This window comes from Ursus americanus, chromosome 1 (genome assembly GCF_024610735.1).
Source record: "Ursus americanus isolate L20-20 chromosome 1, mUrsAme1.1.p, whole genome shotgun sequence".
In the NCBI taxonomy this organism is placed as follows: Eukaryota; Metazoa; Chordata; class Mammalia; order Carnivora; family Ursidae; genus Ursus; species Ursus americanus.
The window spans coordinates 49060205-49082154 of NC_142127.1; the positions used below are offsets into that span (position 1 = coordinate 49060205).

A 21950-nucleotide genomic window follows, 5' to 3' on the forward strand; every position below is an offset into this window, starting at 1 on the left:
ATAAATCAATAATCACAGCTAATGATTTCTCTTTTAGTTGAAGCACAGCTGACACACAATGTTACTTCAGTTTCAAGTGTACAACATAGTGACCGGACAACTCTATACATTATATGCTATGGTCAGGACAAGAGTAGCTGCCATCTGACACCATACAACGCTGTTACAATACCACTGATGATATATGAAATATATATATATATATTCATATTCCCTATACAGCTAAAGATTTTAATACACCACTCAGAAAAAGGTCAAGCTGACAATACAAAGAAATATTTAAGATCTGAACAAATAAAATTAAGAGCTATTAGATAGGAAATGTTTATAAAAAGGGCACATTTCAGGGATTAATGTCATACAAACTACATTTTCAAAAGAATAGCTCAAAATAACCCCATTAATAACCCCTGTCTTAAAAAGGAAATAAAGGTGGGGTGCCTGGCTGGCTCAGTCAATGAAACAAGCAACTCTGGATCTCAGAGTTGTGAGTTTGAGCCTCACACTGGGTATAGAGCTTACATTTAAAAAAAAGAAAAAAAAAAGTGGAATAAGTATTATAGTGTGTAGTTTTTTGGAGTCTGACTTCTTCTAACTTAGAATAATCCATTTACCTGAGATGCATCCATGTTGTTGCATGATATCAATAGTCTCTCACTTTTTATTGCTAAATAGTATTTCATTGTATAAATATATATATACCACACTTCTTTTTAATACATTTCTCTTAGATGAGGAACAGTTGTTTCCAATATTCTGAAAATTAGAAATTAAGCTTTTCCTTCCTTTTAGATGTGACAGTTGTTTATGTGGCATTAAATACCACTCAAAATAATATAGAATATTCCCATTTCTGAAGATCATGACCAATATAAAGAAAATATATATATATATATATGAGGTGTAAGAAATAAAACTGTCACTTTTGGAAGATAATTATTGGTTAGAGAAGCCCAGAGAATCAACAAACTGTTACAACCAAAAAAAAAAAAAAGGCCAACAGCAAGACACAGAAGCTACATATAAGACCAAACTATAAAAATCAAACACCTCCTAGGTCTGCAATAACCAACTAGAAAATTAAAAAAATATTTTAGCCACAAAAACTTTCTAGTGTCCAGAAATTAGCCAAAAGAATTCATAAAAACTAGCCAAAAATTCTTAAGATCTCTATAGGCAGAAATGAATAAATGGAGACATTGTTTCATGTATTTGGACAGGACAACCTAATCTTATAAAGATTTCACTACTCCTCAATCTATAAATGCATTCAAAATAAGAATTCTATTTGATAATTTTCTAAGGAAAAAGATACAAGTACGCTATTATAGAAGAATCTCCAAATGCAAACAAGCCAATGAAGCAATGCTCAAATTTTACACAAGGGAATAAAGAACCATAAAAAAACTAAAGCAAATTTAAAAAAGAAGATTAAAGAAGAGACTTCCTCTACCATATAAAAAAGATATACCAAAACTGCAACAGTATTTTTCAAAATGTGATACTGGTACAAGCATACAGACCAGTGGAACATAAGAGAAATTCCAGAGAGATCCACATACATATGTGGCAAATTAATATATGATAAAGGTAGCATCACCAATCAGTGGAAAAATATGGATGATTTAAGAAGCATTATGGAGCGGGGCGCCTGAGGGGCTCAGTTAAAGTGTTCCACTCTTGATTTCAGCTCGGGCCATGATCTCAGAGTTGTGAGATCAAGCCCTGCATGGGGCTCCAAATGCAGTACAGAGTCTGCTTGAGATTCTCTCTCTCTCCCTCTCCCCCGACTTGTCTAAAATAAATAAATAAATCTTTTAAAAAATGTTTTAAAAAGAGCAGCACTGTGGCGAAAACTGGTTCACCAGATGGAGAAAAATAAAACTGGATCCCTATCAATACTACATAAAAGGTGGGGCCTAACGTGCAAATATGACAGTAAAACTATAAAATAAACAGAACAATCTGCAGAATATTTTTGTGGCCCAGGGGTGGTGAAGAAGTATTTAATTCTTAGAATACCTCAGGGTCCACTGAACCCAATTTTAATGTCTGAGCTTCTTTTTCAAGCAGTTCTACCTATTTGTAAAGACTGATATTTGTCACGAGGTGGGGGAGAGGGGGGGAGAGTGGCACCTGGTGGCTCAGTCGGTTAAGGGTCTGACTCTTGATTTCAGCTCAGGTCATGATCTCAGGGTCGTGAGATCAAGCCCTATGTCAGGCTTGCGCTGGGTTGGAGCCTGCCTAAAATTCTCCCTCACCCCCCTCCCCAGTTCACACACTCTCTCTCTAAAAGAAGATTGGTATTTGGAGACTTCTATTCTTTCTTAGAGATCATTCAAAGAATAAAAATAAAGTTATTTTTAACAGAATAAAATGCATTCTATCTCGTAATTAATCACCGGACATCCAATAGACCCTTTCACAAATTTAAATTACATTATGGGATCTTATTGATCTTATTTTTCCTATATTTTGTTATTATATCATCTAGGAATTACTTCATCATTAATGATCATTGTTCATCAATTATTCCCAACTATGCTAACACCAACAAAAACTATTAAAAAAAAAAGTAGAAGAATGATGATATGATGGGCAAAATACTGTCCCCCAATGACACTCACATCCTAATCCCCAGAACCTGTGAATGTTACACGACTCTGCACATGTAAGAGGGTAAGGACTTTGAATTGGGGGAATTATTACCAAATTATCCAGATGGGCATGCACCAATCTAATCACAAGTACTTAAAATTTCTAGATTGTGGTCAGAGGGAGGTGTGACTTCCAGAGAACAGTAAAAGAGCTACATCATTGCTCTCTTTGAAGACGGAGGAAAGAGACTACCAGCCAAGAAACTGGGCAGCCTCCAAAAGCCAGAAAAGGCAAGGAAAAGGTCCCTTTCCCCCTTCCCACTGGAGCCTCCAAGAAAGAAATCAAGTTCTGCACACACCTTGATTTTAACCCAATGAGACCAATGTCACACTTCTGACCCTCAGAACTATAAGAAAATGAATGTCTTGTTTTAAGCAACTCTGCTGTAGTTTTTTATGGTAGAAATAGAAAAACAATGTAGATTTTATGACCTAAAAGAGTGATGCAATAGTGAAATAAGTGATCATGTCTCAAGTTATCTTCTTGTCTTGCCCAAAGTACTACATCATGTTTTAAGAACACGTATAAAAGACTAGAGACTGGTGCTTGGGTGGCTCAGTCAGTTAAATATGGACTCTTGACTTTGGATCAGGTCAGGATCTCAGGGTCATGAGATGGAGCCCCATGTTGGGCTCCAGGCTCAGCAAGGCGTCTACTTGGGTTTCTCTCCTTCTGCCCCTCCCCTCACTCATGCGTGCATTCTCTCTCAAATGAATAATAAATCTTAAAAAAAAAGAGATAAGAACTTAAAAAATTCATACTAGAGACATCCTTGCAGACTCATTTTAGATTGCATTGAGTCCAGTGGAGAATTAAGAAATTTTCATTTTCCACCCAAGATGGTCAAAGGAAGAAAACGACAGAGGAAGACATTTTGTAATTATTAGACAAATCAGAAAATGAATACAAAGAGATAACAACACCTCTAGACTCTCTAGACTCTAAAACTGATGGCAATGACTATATAAATGAAATCTCAGAGTCATCAAATGATATTATCCTAGATGAATTTTCTCAAATATAAGAATCAATGAATTGGAGAACATATTTCTAAGGAAAAAAGGAAACATGGTATCTTCATCAGTTAGTCATTCAAGTAAAGGACTTCATCATATAATATTCTTCTACATGAACTTTGACCACTTCATGCTCAAAGGATGCATGACAATATCCTTTATCTTTTATGATGCTTGTGCACAAGATTTACTTGATACAAAGAGGATTTTATGTTTAAATTCTTATTAAAATGTCTAATAAAGTTGTTTTTCGTTATACCTTTATTCCTACTGCTATAAATTAGTAAATTAACTTAAAATATAAAAATAGCAAAGGGATGGGGCGCCTGGGTAGCGCAGTTGGTTAAACATCCAGCTCTTGGTATTGGCTCAGATCATGATCTCAGGGTGGTGAGATCAAGCTCCATGCTCAGCACGGAATTGGCTTGGGTTTCTCTCTCTGCCCCTCCCGCTGCTTGCTCTTGCTCTCTCTCCCTCTCCCTCTCTCTCGAATAAATAAATAAATCTTTAAAAGAAAAAAGGAAAAGGATCTATTTGACCCAAATGGCTCATAGTGAGAACTGTTTTTCCTAGTGTACCAAGAGCTATTCAAAACGTCAGAGTTATAGACTATAAGGTAAAAAAAAAATTGGTGAGTTTGATTACAACAAAATTAAAGAGTCCTCTACAATAATCCTATACAATAATAGATACCATGAACAAAGGTGATAGACATGACAAACTGGGAGAAGTCATTTGCACTGTATACAACCAACATGGAATTGGTATCTAGAATATATAAGGAACATGGGAAAATCAGTTTGAAAAAGAAAGTAATCCTGATAGAAAAACAGAAAAGCACTGGAAGAATTTATAAGAGACTCCCAAAAAGCTACAAGCACATGAAGAAACGCTCAAAACAACTGGTGTTGTTTTACAACAAGTAAAAAAAAAAAAGAGAGAGAGAGAGAGATAATATTTTATAGCTGCTAGACTATTAAAAATGAGAAATCCAGATGACGCCAAGTGTTTCTGGGATGTGGGGATACATAAATGATCATGCATTTTGTTAAAAGTATGGGTTAGTCCTGTACAACTGTTCTGAATAGCAATCTTATATTACTCATTCAATTTAACTCTACATATACCCTATAACCCAGCAAGTCTGCTCCTGCGAATGTAACCTAAATAAATGCTCACAGAGGTCCATAAGAGAAAAAGTACATGAAATCCACTACAGTGTGAGGTAATGGGGAGTTAAAGACAGCATGAGGTCTATCACTGGAAGGCCTAATAGATAAACTAAAGTTTTATGCAGCAGTTGTACAAATAGGAACATACACAGGAACATACAAATGGCACCTGGGTTGTTCAGTCATATGACTCTTGATTTTAGCTCAGGTCATGACCTCAGGTCATGGGATTGAACTCCACACTGGGGTGCTCTGCACCCCGTGTTTGGCTCTGCACTCAGCACAGAGTCTGCCTGAGAGTCTCTCTCTCCCTCTCCCTCTGCCCCTCTCCCTGCTGTCTCTCTAGAGGCAAGCAAGGAAGAGACAAAGGACAGGAAAAGTAAAAATTATATAATGGGAGAAGAGCAGTTCAATCTACTAAATTAATTTTTACTCCTGAAACCTATTATGCTGTATTATAACATAATGCCCCTGAAGTTTGTTATGTTATATCAAAAATCAGGATTATAAATAGTGACTTTTCCCCTATACATTATAAAAATTACAGTAAGTGATAATTTGCTCTTAAGCACATATGTAGGATTCTTTTACAAAATATATTCTGGATGATTTAATACAAGGAAAGAATGTCAAATAAAGATTATAATTTTACTCACTTTTGCTCCAACACTGCAACTGCCAGTGCTCCCAGTGCTCCCACTTGCAACTCCTGTAAATCTAGCTTCCAATAATTCTTGCCTTCTTGGATCCAGACTATGAAGCTCATCCATTGCACCTATTAAGAAAAGGAAAATAAAACACAAATATATATCTTCATATACACAGAAACACAAAATATATAGATGTGGTTAATTGAGATGTCAATATAAACTTAATGAATGCATTCTATAAACACATTAGAGGACTTTAAAATTTTTTATCATGTCCTTCACTAATTCATCAAAACAACTGAGAGTGAATTTCCAACATTTCTGACTGCAATCCACAGTAAGAAATATGTTTTCCACCCAATTCAGTACACAGACACATACACACATGTATTAAAAAATTCCACAAATACTTCTTACTGCATTCAGTGCCTGCCAATATTTTCTAGTCTACTTTGTCCATTAGAAAAGAAAAACACTGGTTGTGAGCCATTTAAACTGATTTCGTGTGCCGTTAATGGACCACAGGTCCATAGTTTGAAAAACACCACTCTCATAGTATAATCTTAGCTTATGCAGAATTCTGATACTAAGTGACACTAGTAATTAATTATTCTGTTTATTTATACCTTATCTGACTATATTTTAAACTGGGAAAGACTGTTTTATAACATCACATCCCAAAGATTTTGGTACATTTGATTGTTTTCCATTTCATTCAGGTGGATGAAAAATATATATATCTATCAAACAGATCACTGAGGTAACAGCTATTATTAAACAATCACTGGAGAATTAAAGGGAAAAAAATCAGCATCCTTATGTAATTGCTACTATGCAGACAAAAGCACCACAAATTCTAAAGTTCAATTTTGAATTTCTTTTATTCATGTCTGACAATTCTCTACTGATAAAACCTTAGAACTGACATAAATAAGTGGTTCTCAAAAGGAATAAGGAGCAATCCCAAATCACATGTGGATCCTTTCAAACTAAACTAACTAGACCCCTTCCACATCCTCTGGCATTCCTCTATCCTAAAGGTTAACAGTTATTCCTATAGATTTTATCTTTTAAAATTGCTTTCATTACCTTTCATCTTTATCTGGACAGAGGACTGGATGGATAATGGCCATCCTTCCATATTTACTTGCGTATGTCTGTACCTGAATACATATTTTCTGCCCACTCTTTCTTCCATCTCAAAGTTACTACCTTTAAAAAGCCAAAGCCTTCAATTTTTGCTTTTGATCCCATTCCTTCTTGACATCCACGAGATCTTGCATTTGCATGTATAGACCTAAAACTATAGAACTTTAAGAAGAAAACACAGGGGAAAGCATCATGATCTTGGAGGATTTGGCAATGATTTCTTAGATTCCAAACTGGGAAAAAATGCAAGATCCCTTGCAGAATACATAAAGAAATCCTACAACCCAACAAAAACCCCCAAACAATCCAATTTAAAACATGGGCGGGGGAGAGGCCTGGGTAGCTCAGTCAGTTAAGCATCTGCCATTGGCTCAGGTCATGATCTCAGGGTCCTGGGATTGAGTCCCGCATCGGGCTCCCTGCTCAGCGGGGAGCCTGCTTCTCCCTCTCCCTCTGCTGCTTCCCCCTGCTTATGCTCTCTCACTTTGTCAAATAAATAAATAAAATCTTAAAAAAAAAAAAAGGGCAGGGGGTGGCACCTGGGTCGTTCAGTCAGTTGAGCGTCCATATGACTCTTGATTTCAGCTCAGGTCATGACCTCAGGGTCATGGGATTGAACCCCACATTGGGGTTCTCTGCACCCCATGTTTGGCTCTGCACTCAGCACAGAGTCTGCCTGAGAGTCTCTCTCTCCCTCTCCCTCTGCCCCTCTCCCTGCTGTCTCTCTAAAATAAAATAAATAAATCTTTTTTAAAAAATGGGCAGAGGACATGAACAGACATTTCACAGAAGATATACAACTGGCCAATAAGTATATGAAAAGAGGTTCAATATCAATCATTAGGGAAATGCAAATCAAAACCCACAATGAGATACCACTTCACCCCCATTAGGACGGCTACTATCATAAAACAGAAAATAAGTAAGTGTTAGTAAGGATGTGGAGAAATTTGAACCCTTGTTCAAATGTAAACTGGTGCGACCACTGTGGAAAACTGTAGGGCAGTTCCTTAAAAAATTAAACACAGAATTACCATATGATGCAGAAAGTCCACTTCTGAGTATATGCCCAACGGAAGTGAAAGCAAGGACTAGACTATATCTTTATACACCATGTTCATACCAGCATTATTCACAACAGCCAAAAGGTAGAAGCAACCTAAGTATCCATCGATGAATAAATGGATTAACAAAATGTGGTATATGCATAAAATGGAATATTATTCACCATTAAAAATGAAGGAAATTTTGACACAGGTCACAATATAGATGAACTTTGAAAACATTATGCTAAGTCAAATAAGCCAAACGCAAAAGGACAAATATTGTACAATTCCACTTATATGAGATTCCTAATAGTTAAATTCAGAAAGTAGATGATGGTTGCCAGAGACGGTGGGGTGGGGGGGGCGCAAGGAAAGAGGAGTTAGTGTTTAATGGGTATAGAGTTTCAGTGGGGAAGATACAAAAGTTCTGGAGATGGATGGTGGTGATGATAGTACAATAATGTGAATATACCTAATGGCACTGAACTGTATGCCTAAAAACAGTTAATATGGTAAATGTTATACTATGTACACTTTACCACAATTCTTACAAATAATTTTTTAAAAATAAATAAATTGGACTTCATCAAAATTTTAACTTTGCTAATTCAAAAGACATGGTTTTAAAAATGAAAAACAAGGCAGAGAGAAAATATTTACAAAATCTTTATGTGCTATATACTATTTCTACTCTTTGGCTTGGTAACTGGTTGATGGCCCACTGAAATTGAGCAGAGAAGATGAGGACCCAAGTCCCTACTTTGACCTGGACCAACTAATAATGTGGTATTTTGTCTCCCATTGCTTCTCTTAGCTATAAAGCTTCCTCTAGGACCTCAGTCCTCCCCCCATGAGGTCCTAGAGGAAGCTATACACTTGAGAAAAAACAAACAATTGGTTTCTAACCAAAACTCCTATAGTGAGCCCCAACATCACTTACAGTCCTTAACACTTTCTAACAAATTTTTACTTCATTTTAACAGCAATGTATGCAAGAACCCCAGGTATAATTCCTGGCAAATAACAGACGCTTAACAAATATTAGCTTACTTGTCTATTTTTTTTTAAGATTTTATTTATTTATTTGAGAGAGAGAGCACGCAAGCACAAGCGGGGGGGGGCAGGGAGAGGGAGAAGCAGGCTCCCCACTGAACAGGGAACCCAACATGGGGCTTGATCCCAGGACCCTGGGATCATGACCTGAGCTGAAGGCAGATGCTTAACTGACTGAGCCACCCAGGCGGCCCTAGCATACTTGTCTAAATAAAAATGTAACCTTGAATACTACTGCCTTGCTTCCCAAAATGCAGTCCATTGACCAGCAGCATCCGTTATCACCTCACCTGCTTATAAGAAATGCAAATTCTTGGGTCCCATGCCTAGACCTAGCAAATCAGAATCTGCATTTTAGTAAGACCGTTAGGTAATTATTACGTGCATTCATGTCTGAGAAAGCACTGCTATAGAATCTGGGTCCTCAAACTTTTCCTGAAAAGGGCCCAATTATATATATTTCAGTCTTTGCAGGCCAAGGGCAAAAGCATATAGATACTTACATAATGAGAGAGAAAAACTTCCTACACACTTTTTATTGACAAAATTCAAGATAAAATAACTAAGTATAATATTTTATAATATTATAAAATATAAGTCTGCTAATGAAAAAATGGAATTGGGGGGTAGCATTTGAGTTTCCTATCATCAAAATCTATTGCAAATATTCAACTGATAATGTTGATCATCTATTATGTATCTATCTTTGAAATGTCTTTTCTGACAGAAAGGTACTGGTAAATACTGGTATCGACCCACAAGTACATGACTTTAATTGACTATATTCATTACTTTGAAGGCAACTATAGAAGTGTCTTAGATTCTTTTGATATTTGCTTTTTGTTATGTCACTACACTACAGATTAATCATTTCCAATTAGAAGTTAGGTAGAAGTTCCTCAAGTGCACAATTAAATGGATTTTTGAGATATAGAAATTTTCTCTGCATTTGCATCATGTCTCAAAAATGTTGCTGGAACTATACTTTGATGATGGAAAATATATTCATGCAAATTCATATGGGAATGAAGATCTCACTTTGATAGCAGGAGAAATGTATAAAGCAGCTTGATGTTATTTGTGATTCAAACATCAGTTGTCACTGAAATGATTTAACTGCAGCTAAATTTCACATGTAAGCACTATTTTGCCTCATAATTTTAAGTTAAATTCATTTAAAATTATTTCCAAATCTTCAGAAAAAGCTGATTTCCAAAGCTAATCAGTAGCTGAAGGCCATCCCGCTTCATTCAGAAAAATTTCAATCTCAGTCCTAAGCTCAAAAAATTGTAAAAAAATTTTACTACAGGGGCGCCTGGGTAGCTCAGTCGTTAAGCGTCTCCCTTCGGCTCAGGGTGTGATCTCAGCGTTCTGGGATCGAGCCCCACATCAGGCTCCTCCACTGGGAGCCTGCTTCTTCCTCTCCCACTCCCCCTGCCTGTGTTCCCTCTCTCACTGGCTGTCTCTCTGTTAAATAAATAGATAAAATGTTTAAAACAAAAATTTTTTTTACTACTAAGCCAGTCAAGATATTCAGCTTCTACGTCCAACAAAAATTCATGCAGCTGGTGCTAATTAAATCCACGAGAGCAAATGAAGTGCACCACTGACAATACTGATTCAATAATACATGATAAATTCAAATATTTTCTGCAGAGTACCTACTGATGAATAACACAACAAATAACCATAGCTTTGAACACCTCACATTTTTACAAGCTCTGTGAAGTTACCCAACTAAGCCTTTTTCTGTTCCACACATATTTTTACCACCATCAGTTTTAACACATCTTAGCAGATTCCACTTCAGATTGCATTTAGTGTTTTCTCAACTTTGAAAATATTCTTTTGTGTAGTTGTTCTCCACAGACTATTCATAGAGTCTAACTGTTCTGCCACTTCAAATTTGGCATTGATACCTTGAATAAACAACAACTGAATGGCATCAATAACATCTGTCAACTCAGCAAGAAACAAGGAAAATCACTATAAATTATTTGCCTTGCTTTTTAATTGACTATTGATGTTGCTTCAAATGTCCTCAACTCTTAAATCAACTGTTCTTGCCAAAAAATTTATAGTCTAAAGCGAGTTTATTTTCTGGACATATTTTTTTGCTGCAATCAAACACAATTTAATTAACTCACCATGAGTAAATGGCTTTCCTTGCTTGGCTAACAAATGAGCCACTTGGAAACTTATTTTGGTGGCAGCCTCCCTTTCAATTTTTATTTTTATGAAGAAATTACGCTGTGATAAGATATTCCATTTTAAATTGACTGTTACTTTAAGAAAACAGAATTCAGAATAGTGTGGTATATGCTTAATCTAATAATGTCAACATATATTCTCTAACAGCTACAGTGTCACTGCATAATAAAAAAATGTTTTGCTCTCTAATTCAGCAAAATAATACACACTCCAATGTGCCTTAAAAGCATGGCACTCAGAGTCCATTTTTCTTTTCTTGTTTTGACATGATAGATATGCACTGGTATAAAAAAAATAAAATAAATATTGCAGGCTGGCAATACCCATGGCACTCAAAACACTGTCAAGTTGTAACAGCAACACTGAAATTTGTAGTGCACCAAAAGCTGTATGAAGTGATAAGAATGTCACACAGGTCTCCTTCACAACTACTCCGCTCTGCCATTGTAATGCAGAAACAGCTGTGTTCCAATACAACTTTATTTATGGGCACTAAAATTTGAATTTCACATATCATAAAGTATTATTCTTTCAATTTTTTTAACCATGCAAAAATAGGTACTTTGCTCACTCTCTGCTGTAGCAAACACATTTAAAAGATTTTAATTTTTTATGGAATCAAACTGTCATTTCTGACACTTATCAGAAATTTGGTCCTTAATTACAAAAGGTGAGATTTTCTGAAGAATATGTAATTTCACTATAATCCATTAAATTCTCTATTATACAATAATATACTTTTGAAAATGATTATAAAAGCCACTATAAAGACCCTATCATACTTAAAGAATACCTATCTCTAAATACAACCACCTGTCTCCTAATTATGCTACTATTCTTACTAAACTGCTCCGTAAAATGTATTATAAACCCAAAATTTCACATAAAAAATATAATGAGATGTCACTACCCAAATTAGAGATCACAGACTATTCTATAAAGAAAAATTTAGGGAAACAAAAAAATACCACAGTTTTACCAATTAGAGAAGTATGTCATGGCCCCTTCTAATAAACATTTTCTCTCGCCGTCTCCGTCTCCCTCTCCCTCTCTCTCTCTCTCTCTCTCTCTCTCTCACACACACACACACACACACTTTCACTCACTCAATAGATGTTAGTTATTATAAAACTAGCCTCCCAAAGTGACCAGTCTAAAAAAGATGCATGTATTTAGACATAGTATTAGTTCTGGTTAGTCAGCATTACTTTATAGTTATATCACCTTTTTATGACAAGGAATCTATCTTTCGTTATATCATTTTTTAATTACCTTAAGACTTCATCTTCCTTGGCAGATAGTCAAAACAAAATCACGATATCTTGAAAGTATGTTAACACCAGAAAGGTTAAAACCAGTTATCAAAAAGTAAATGAGTTTGCTCTCTTAGACCTTTCTAATAGATTCAACTTCTACTAAGCCATTGCCTTACATTTTTAAATTTAAAACTTCCTGAAGTCTGAAAATATTTTAGCTCATTCCAGATTTTAATTGTTACTTTTTATATTTCATCTGATAAGCGGATTTATACAGAACAGTTAAGGTCTTTCTTCTATTAATACTTTTCACATTATGCTTGATAAGGCAAAGAACTCTAATTAAAAACAGAAATATCATGATAAAGTTAGAAATTATTTCAACAAGATAAAACAGTCCATTTAAATCACTCCTTTTCATTAGTTTTTTAATACATTTCAAAATATAGGAAACAGAAAGAATTTAAGAAGTCTACACTGTTCAACACTCCAGAATTACTTCTGACTCTTGTCTTTAAACATCCATTTTAACATGGTTAATAGAATATATCTATTTTCATATACAGTATTTTTGTATCATGAATTTAGTAAACATTAGCATTTGGAAATTTAATCCATTTAGCATTTAATTGTATATAGCTATAATTTTTTCCAAAAGAAAATGTCATACAATTTCTCACAAATGCAACCTTTCCAACTGATGTGAAATACTTCTCTAGCCATCTATCATATTCACACATAAATACGGATCTGTTTCTGTACTTTATTCTGTTTCACTAAACTATTTGAGCTATATAGATCTATCCATCTACCTACACTTATAACTACATTCTCTCACAAACACACACCCCAAATATTTCATCTAGAATGACTGATAAGAGTAAGCATAGAAAGCGAGATTCCTGAATCTAGTATATACATTCAGTTATATAAGCCTGTGGTAAAGAGAAGACAGGTCTGATCTAGGATCACTCCAAGTCAAATTAATACCTCACCTTATCTTTAAGATACTTAGTCATTTTAAACACTTCTGTTGTAACCCTTACACAGCAAAGAATTCAGCCAAACTGAGACCAAATTATTCATATAAAGAAATATAGCTTGCATCAGAGTAAAGCAGAGAGTTCTGGTTTTTGCTTCTCTACCCTGTCACGACCTAAGAGAATTAGTAATAATTTAATTTCAATTTTATTCTTATAAATAAAAAATGTCTGACAGCTAATTTTTCCCTCATCAAAAATAAATACACAGACAAGTTGTGTAAGCATGGCCAACTTCCCTATGTTTCAGCTTCTTTATATATAAAATAGTTAATAAAAGTATGTACCTTATAGTTGTTAGAATAAAATAAGTGTATATGAAGAGTTTTAAACTAAACCTGTCACTTAGTATTCAATAAATGTGAGCATATATGTATGCAACAATACAGCTGCTCAATAAAGACTGGCATTTATCAGGTACATAATATAAGCTCCCTTCTAGCTTTCCCCCTTGGTTAGAATTTCCTGGTAGGTAAAATGGCATATACTTCAATACCTAATTTTTTTCTGTGAATGCCAAAGTAATGTAACTAACTCCTATTACTCTACCTTCTTTAAGCTTATAATAATTTCCTATTTTTAGAATCAATTTCTCTCTCATAGACACATATACATATACACACATACATATGCATATACATATGTGCGTATACACACAAACATATATATGTATTTTTATTACTATAAAAATAACATATAGTTCTCATCTTAAAGATAAAGAAATTGAGATACCGAGAGATTAAGATATATTAACTATCATTAGAACCGATATCCACTCACTAAGCACCCCTTATCCCAAAAGAGCAGCCCAGAAGAAGAGTGTGTGTGTGTGTGTGTGTGTGTGTGTGTGAGAGAGAGAGAGAGAGAGAGAGAGAGAGAGAGAGGAGAAAATGAACACGTTTGTGCTTGTACATGTAAAAAGCAATGTTCTCTAAGAAAGGTCCAAAAGAGGAATTTGATAAAACCTGGACTAGTTATCACTTTCTTATTACTACAAAGTCAACCTGTATCCTATCCCTAACCTAAGTACTAATTACTTAAGAATCTTTTTTAGTTCCGTGCTTTTTCCCCATTACTAATTAATAAATGCTGGTTGAAATAAATAATATAGAAATATAAAAATGAAAGTCCCAATACTCCCATCTCCCCAAATTCCCACTCCTCTGAGGTAACTATTTTGATGTACTTTCAAAAAGACAGTGATGATTTACTGCCCCCCAGTATTCCTTTTTGGTCTACCCTATTCAAATAGGGCAGGGTGGAAGAAGGGCTCCAGAATAGTTATCTCATACAGTCCATCTGCAGCAGGGAAGTAAATCTCTGACAAGGAAGTTGCATGTACTCTTTTGTAAGAGTCCAACTGAGCACTATCTACCTTTCACCACACTATCTGAAACAATGTATTATAATAAACAAGGATAAAATAGTCTAGATGTTTATACGGTGATTTCAACATAGGTATTATTTCACCAACATCATCTCTATCATATCTTCAAAAAGACTCTTAAAATGGATTTCTGTGGACACTTATTGTAGGGTTAAGAGCATGGGCTCTGCTGCCAGACCAAGTTCAAATCCCAGTTCTGTCCTCATCCATAAAATCTTGGTAGTAACAGAGCCTATTCCACAGGATTCTTATCAAATTCAATGAGAAGATACTGGCAAGCCCTTAGCAGGTTCCTGGAATATATAGCCTCCATAATTTTTACTTACTGAGTCCTAGAAAAATAAGCAACTTCCCCAAAATTGCATGCCAAGTAAGTGATGTGAGAAGGAAAAAAAAAAAAAGATATTAACAAACAGTAGTGCATTCCAGTTTTCTCACTTTCAATTTCACTAGCTTAAATCTTCAAACAAAGAAGAAAAAAATAAAATTTTTTAATTAATAAACCCAAAAGATTTCCAACAAAATAAACCACTCTGCTTAGGAACCCTACCTGCTCTAAATGCCCACCCACACAGACATGTCCAACATAAATTATGCTGCTCAATGAAAATAAAAACAATCTTTAACCATCACTCCTAACTCTAGATTACGGTACAACTCCAGAGAATGCCAAAAGTTTAGGTGCCAGATACATAAATGAATGCATAAAACCATTAAGATCATAATGTTCCTTTAAAAAGATACAGTTCCAAAGACCAAATAACCCAAGATACAAAATTTTTAAATTTTAGTAATATTTTCTATTACTTTCAATCTTAATAGAAATGCCAACCTGTAACTTTATTTTATACACACACACACACAAACCCCCACACCCATATATATACATACATAAATATATTTGGGGAGGGGGCAGGGAGATCCAGTATCAGAGAGGAAGAAAAGAGAGAGAGAGAATCTTCAGCAGGCTCCATGCCCAGTGCAGAGCCCAATATAGGGCTTTGATCTCAACAACCCTGAGATCATGACCTGAGCCGAAATCAAGAGTCAGATGCTTAACCAACTGAGCCACCCAAGAGCCCAACCAACTTGTAACTTCAGATAAACATATAAGTAAATCAATTTTAACAAAGGATGAGAAATTGTTATTTTTAAACAGGTTGAACCACATGAAGTTATATTCAAACATTATAAATACATAAAATAGGTTCGTATGGTTCAAACTATTTACTCGATGACCAGGATGGTCTAGAGTATAACCAGTCCCCTAGTATCTTTTTTTTTTTTTTAAAGATTTTATTTATTTATTTGACAGAGGTAGAGACAGCCAGCGAGAGAGGGAACACAAGCAGGGGGAGTGGGAGAGGAAGAAGCAGGCTCATAGCGGAGGAGCCTGATGTGGGGCTCGATCCCATAACGCCGGGATCACGCCTTGAGCTGAAGGCAGACGCTTAACCGCTGTGCCACCCAGGCGCCCCAGTCCCCTAGTATCTTAACAAATGATTATGACTGCCCTTTTACAGAAATTCAATACAGAATACAGAACTCAAAGAAACTGTGGGTCACATCATTCTCATACACTTTTAATTTGTGTATTATCTCAAAGCTGCCAAAATGGAGTGATTAATGCAAAGCCTTATTAAGTTTATACTTTATAAGGGTGACCCTCATAGTCTTCCAGCAAATCTGTATATTTAAAAAGTCTTATACCAAGATTTCTTTCAATTATAGTAATTTTCTGATTTAACACTATTTCCCAATGCCAAGTTATTTGCCTTATGAAGAAAAGGAAATGTTATCTTTACAGTGACAAGAAATAAACAATTTCACATCTTCCCCTTTTTACCATTGGTCATAAACCCCAAATTGCCAACAATAAAGAAAAATGCAAAAAATTAGAGCCTAAAAATCTCACCCATAGTCTTACTACACAAGGATAACCTAATGTCAACAACACTCAGGTTTATTTTCTTCCGGTCTTTTTCCTGTACACTTTTTTTTTTTTTAAGACTTATTTATTTATGGGGGGGGGGGCGAAAGGGAGAAAATCTCAAGCCGACTCCCTGCTGAGCACCGAGTCTGACTCCCAGATCATTCTCACCACCCTGAGATCATGACCCCAGCGGAAAACAAGTCGGACGCTTAACCGACTGAGTCACCCAGGTGCCCCATTTTTCCGTATACTTTTTAATCAACAACTAACATTCCACTTTTTATAGTAGCCCCTGGCATTCAAAGATGTTTCTACATTCATAATTTCAACCATTTCCAAAAGACCCTAAAAGTGATGACATAATAAAATTATCATTTGCTGAAATGCTGCTAAATAAGAAACTTATATAACCTCTACCCCTTCGATGCTCAGTTTGGGTTTGATTTTCCTTATAGATAGTCATATATCCAGAAAGTCATATAGTTATCCCAACCCCCCACCAAAAAAACTATTTTGTTTTTGAAAAATCTTTCCCCCGAATAAACCCAATTAATAATGTTAATGATGAAAGTGGCAGTGGCAGTTCTTTGCCATAAAAAAAACTTCAGATAAATTATAAACACATAAATTATAAAATGCATTTATATAAGTTCACTGTATATTAATGATACTACCCTATACAGTATACATGCTTTAATGAAATTTAAGTTTCCTACAAGTAACTTAAACTTTTGTATTAAAACTGATGACTGTCAAACTGTGTGATGGGTATGTTAAGGTTCATTGCAATATTCACTCTTCTTCAATAAATTAAAAAATGTTCCCATAACAAAAAGTTAACAACTTTTTATATTTTCCTACGTTTTTGTGAGGGAATTTGTCTTAAGGGCATTTGCAAATTTCAGAACTGAGAAAGCTGTCTGGTAGCCATCACTGTCAAGATTCTACACTAATTACTATTTTGTATCTTATGTTCTTACAAAAGCAATTTTCCACATTTTGACATGTTTTCATGAACACTTCACGACTACCTAACATTCCATTAAATGAATGTATAGTAATATATTTAATTATTCCCCTACCATTGGTGATTCAAGTGGTTTCTAATTTCTTGTATTAAAACAATGCTGCAACAAACATCATTCTACCTAAGATACTTTACTTGAAATTAGAATTATTTCCTTAGAATTATTTCCCAAAGCCTGGTAGGAAAAATGTTATGTATGTATTTATTTATCTCTCCCAGACCCACCTCAGCAATCTCCATCCAAAGTCAAAAGGTAACTGTGCAGAAATGAGTTAACAAAGCAAGTGTGAGGATGCTATCTTTAGTAAGCCCTGCTGCAAAGAAATTCCCACCTTTCCCTGATTGATAAGGGTGGCTCACAGTGCCTAGACTGTCCGTGGAAACAATATGGTTGGTATATGATAGGAAGAAGGAACCCCCAATTAAAACCTTGAGTCTCTAGTGAACTTCCCCAGATAGACAAATTGCACACACGCTGCATTTTCAAGGGGAGAAGAGTATGTACTCTGTGTACCCCTCTTGTGAGGGAGAGAGCATAAGGGAGCCTGTGTATGGATTCCTCCAGACTCTGCCTATGTCTTCCCCTTAAGATTCAGCTATTCCCCGTTAAGTACAACTGAACGCTGAGCCCACTAGTCTTTCTAGTTAATCTTTGAACACAGGGGTAGCCTTGGGGACACATTACACAGTATGGTCACTAGTGAAGCACCATGTTCATAGCCCAAGATTACCCTGCTATTTGAGGTTATGGAGAACCCCAGGTAAAGTTAAATTTCACATATTTCATTTCCCTGCCAAGACAGGCAAATGCTTTAGTTCTGAAACTGCCTGGCAGACACAGTAATTGAGTCTGCAACTTTATCAATGAGTTGGCATATCTTCTCTCACTAGACTATCAACTCCAAAAGAACAGGAATGGCCGGGGGGGGGGGGGTAATTTGTTCACTGAAATATCAAGATGCCTAAAAGAATGTCCAACACATAGAAGACTCTCAATAAATATTTCTTGAATGAATAAATGGATATTCTCAGGCATCCCCAAATTTTCAAACTGAAGAAACCTGGCCTAAAGGACAACCAAATCTGTAGTTCTACTCCACTGCTTTAGTAACTCTCATCCTCAGTTTCTTCATTCATACAATGAAAAGAGCCATCTAACTTATTTGCATGGAGAGGAATACAACATATGGGTAAACTCCTCCTGGCATAAAACAGACACTCAATAACATGAATAGAAGTTATTTAGAAAGTCAAGGAAGTCCAATAAGAAAATCAACATAATATAAAAAAAATTAAGGGCGCCTGGGTGGTGCAGTCAGTTAAAGCATCAGACTCTTGGTTTCAGCTCAGGTCTGATCTCAGGGTCATGACATCAAGCCTTGCATTGGGCTCTGTGCTCTGCGGGAAGTCCGCTTAAGTTTCTCTCTCCCTCTTCCTCTGCCCCTCCCCGCTACTCCCACAGCACACATGCTTGCGTTCTCTCTCTCATAAATAAATAAAGCTTTAAAAAAATTAGTTAAGTCAGGTAGAATATTAAGTTTTGTTACTTGGGAATTATTACAGCATCGGCATTTCTGCCTAATTATAGATTCAGGGTGGATTCATGGACACCAGTTAGTCGGCCAACTGTAGTGATCTAGTAAGAGAAGACACTACTTTGAACTAGTACCACATAAGATCAGAAAGGTATCTAGGAGATGAAAAAACAATAGAACTGGGTAGTAGACTGAATCTGAAAAGTAAGGGAAAGGGAAATGTTTCTGGTTTACACATGGATAACTGGTAGTAACAGTCACTATAAAAGGAACTGGTTTGGGGATATAGATCATGAGTTCCTATTTGAAGACACTGAACTTGGTGTGTTTTAGGGACAACAGTGAGCTTCTCTTCATGCAGGCCTCACTTACCTATTCACCTGACAATGAAGACTAAGACTCAGCTACCTATTTTATGGGTGATGGTTCAATTATCATTAGTAAAGAGCATAGGGTAGCAAAAAGGGAGGACAGGGACAAAGAAAGCCCAGCTCAATATACAAAAAATAAAAGTACAAAGGATGAGGAAAAACTGTTTCCACAGGCCATTTAGATATTTAAAAATTCATCCAGACTATGGATCACTTATATGATCATCTCTATTTTAAGTCACTGGGCCTAAGAGACAAGACAGTGTTCACACTATAAACTCACAATATCAATGAAAAGACAAATAATGTAGAAGAATAAAACCCGAAACGATTGTGGCCAGAACCAATTTTATGAACTACTTACCATGTATGTCTAAATACTACAGAGCTAACAACTCTCTAAACTACTTAACATACTATTTGATTACAATATACAGCAAGGTGTGAGTGAATAATTCCATATGACACATAAAAATCAATCCTATTTCTTTTCTGGTCACATTGAATGCACTTCATCTTCCCAGGCTGCTGTTCATGCACTTTGAAAACAGTTACAGACTGTTTAGGCTTCTCCATTAGACTGGCTTTCGGTAAATCAGAACTTCCCCTTACTGTGCTCCTCATTCTTGTAAGTTATTACCTTTATAAGTCATAGAAAGTTATGTTAACTTACTTATCTATACATGTAGAACACACTGCAAGAGAGGGAAAAAATTGTACTCTTAAAAATAATATGGTCAGCTAACAAATAACCTGATTTTAACATGGGCAAAGAACTTAATAAATACTTGTCCAGAAATAACACAAATGGTCAACATGCATAGAAAAAGATGCTCAATATCATTAATAATTAAGGAAATGCAAATAAAACCCACAAGATATCGTTTCACTCCCCTTAGGATGGCTACTATTTAAAATATAGAATATAAGTGTTAGCAAGGATGTAGAGAAATTGGAATGCTTGTGCACTGTGGATGAAATTGTGAAATAGTACAGCTGCAGTGCAAAACAGTATGGCAGTTCCTAAAAAAATTAAAAATAAAATTACCATATGATCCAAGCAATCTCACTTCTGGGTATATACCCACAAGAACTCAAAGCTGGGTCTCAGAGATATTTACACACCCGTGTTTACAGCAGCATTATTCACAACAGCTAAAGCATGGAAGCAAGCCAGGCAACCATCAACGGATGAACGGATAAACAAAATGTGGTATATACATAAAATGGAATATTATTCAGCCTTTAAAGGGTAGGTTACTCTGACACATGCTACCATATAGATGAACATTGAGGACATTGTGCTAAATGAAATAAGCCAGTCACAAAAAGACAAACATGTATGATTGCATTTATATGATATACCTAGAGTAGTCAAATTAATAGTGTAAAATGGCGGTTTTCAGGGGTTGGGGGCAGAGGGGAATGGAAAGCTGTTGTATAATGGGTATTACAGCTTCCGTTTTGCAAGATAAAACAGATCTGGAGTTATCTACTTGGATAACTGGTTAATTTGAAGTGTTCAACTTCCTCAGAGAAAGTTATGCTATACCAGCGATAAGGAACACCACTTGTTTTTGTACTATCCATGAACTAAAACGGTTTTTACATTTTTTTAAAAATATTTTTTTTTTAAGATTTTATTTATTTATTTGACAGAGAGAGACAGCCAGCGAGAGAGGGAACACAAGCAGGGGGAGTGGGAGAGGAAGAAGCAGGCTCCCAGCGGAGGAACCTGATGCAGGGCTCGATTCCATAACGCCAAGATCACACCCTGAGCCGAAGGCAGACACTTAACGACTGAGCCACGCAGGCACCCCATGGTTTTTACATTTTTAAATGATTGGGAAGGGGAGATCAAAAGAAGAGCATTTCATGACAAATAGAAACTGCATGAAATTTAAATTTCAGTGTCCATAAATAAGGTTTTATTGGAACAAAGCCACGCCCATTTGTTTGCATATTGCCTACGGCTGCCCTTGTAGTACTCAACGATAAAGAATAGTTCTAACAGAGACCTTACAGCCTCAAAAGCCTAAAGTACTTACTAACATGCTCTTTGCAAAAAGTTTGCCAACTCATGCTCTATACCTAATTTCAAAATAAGGAATTACGTATTAGTACAAACAAATGCAAGTAGTTTTAAAATAAGAACTTTCACAGTCCTTGTAATCAATACACACCGCAGTAAAAGCAAGCTTTGCAGTAATAAGCTGTAGTAATGGGTCCATGGTATCAACGCTGTGACCTCAGTTAATTAACTTTGCCCCCCCCTCAAAAAAACCCACCTAAATAATTTTATGATTAAGCAATTCAAAGTTGCATCCTTTTCAATAAATTTTGAGAAACTTGAGTAATTTTTAAAACACACCACAAACAAAAAAGGTAATAAACATGTGGAAAACTGCTTATGTTCTTGGTAATCAAATATATACAAGTAAAACAG

At 35.7% G+C, this 21950-nt stretch overlaps 1 protein-coding gene across 1 annotated transcript in view; it reads right to left on the reverse strand.

The window, feature by feature from the left end:
* TLK1 (tousled like kinase 1) overlaps nt 1–21950 on the reverse strand; it is a 138305-nt gene that overhangs the window by 91420 nt on the left and 24935 nt on the right. The window contains exon 2 of the mRNA XM_045779995.2: nt 5503–5621. Coding sequence (XP_045635951.1) covers nt 5503–5621 — 119 coding nt within the window. The remainder of the gene's footprint in view (nt 1–5502; nt 5622–21950) is intronic.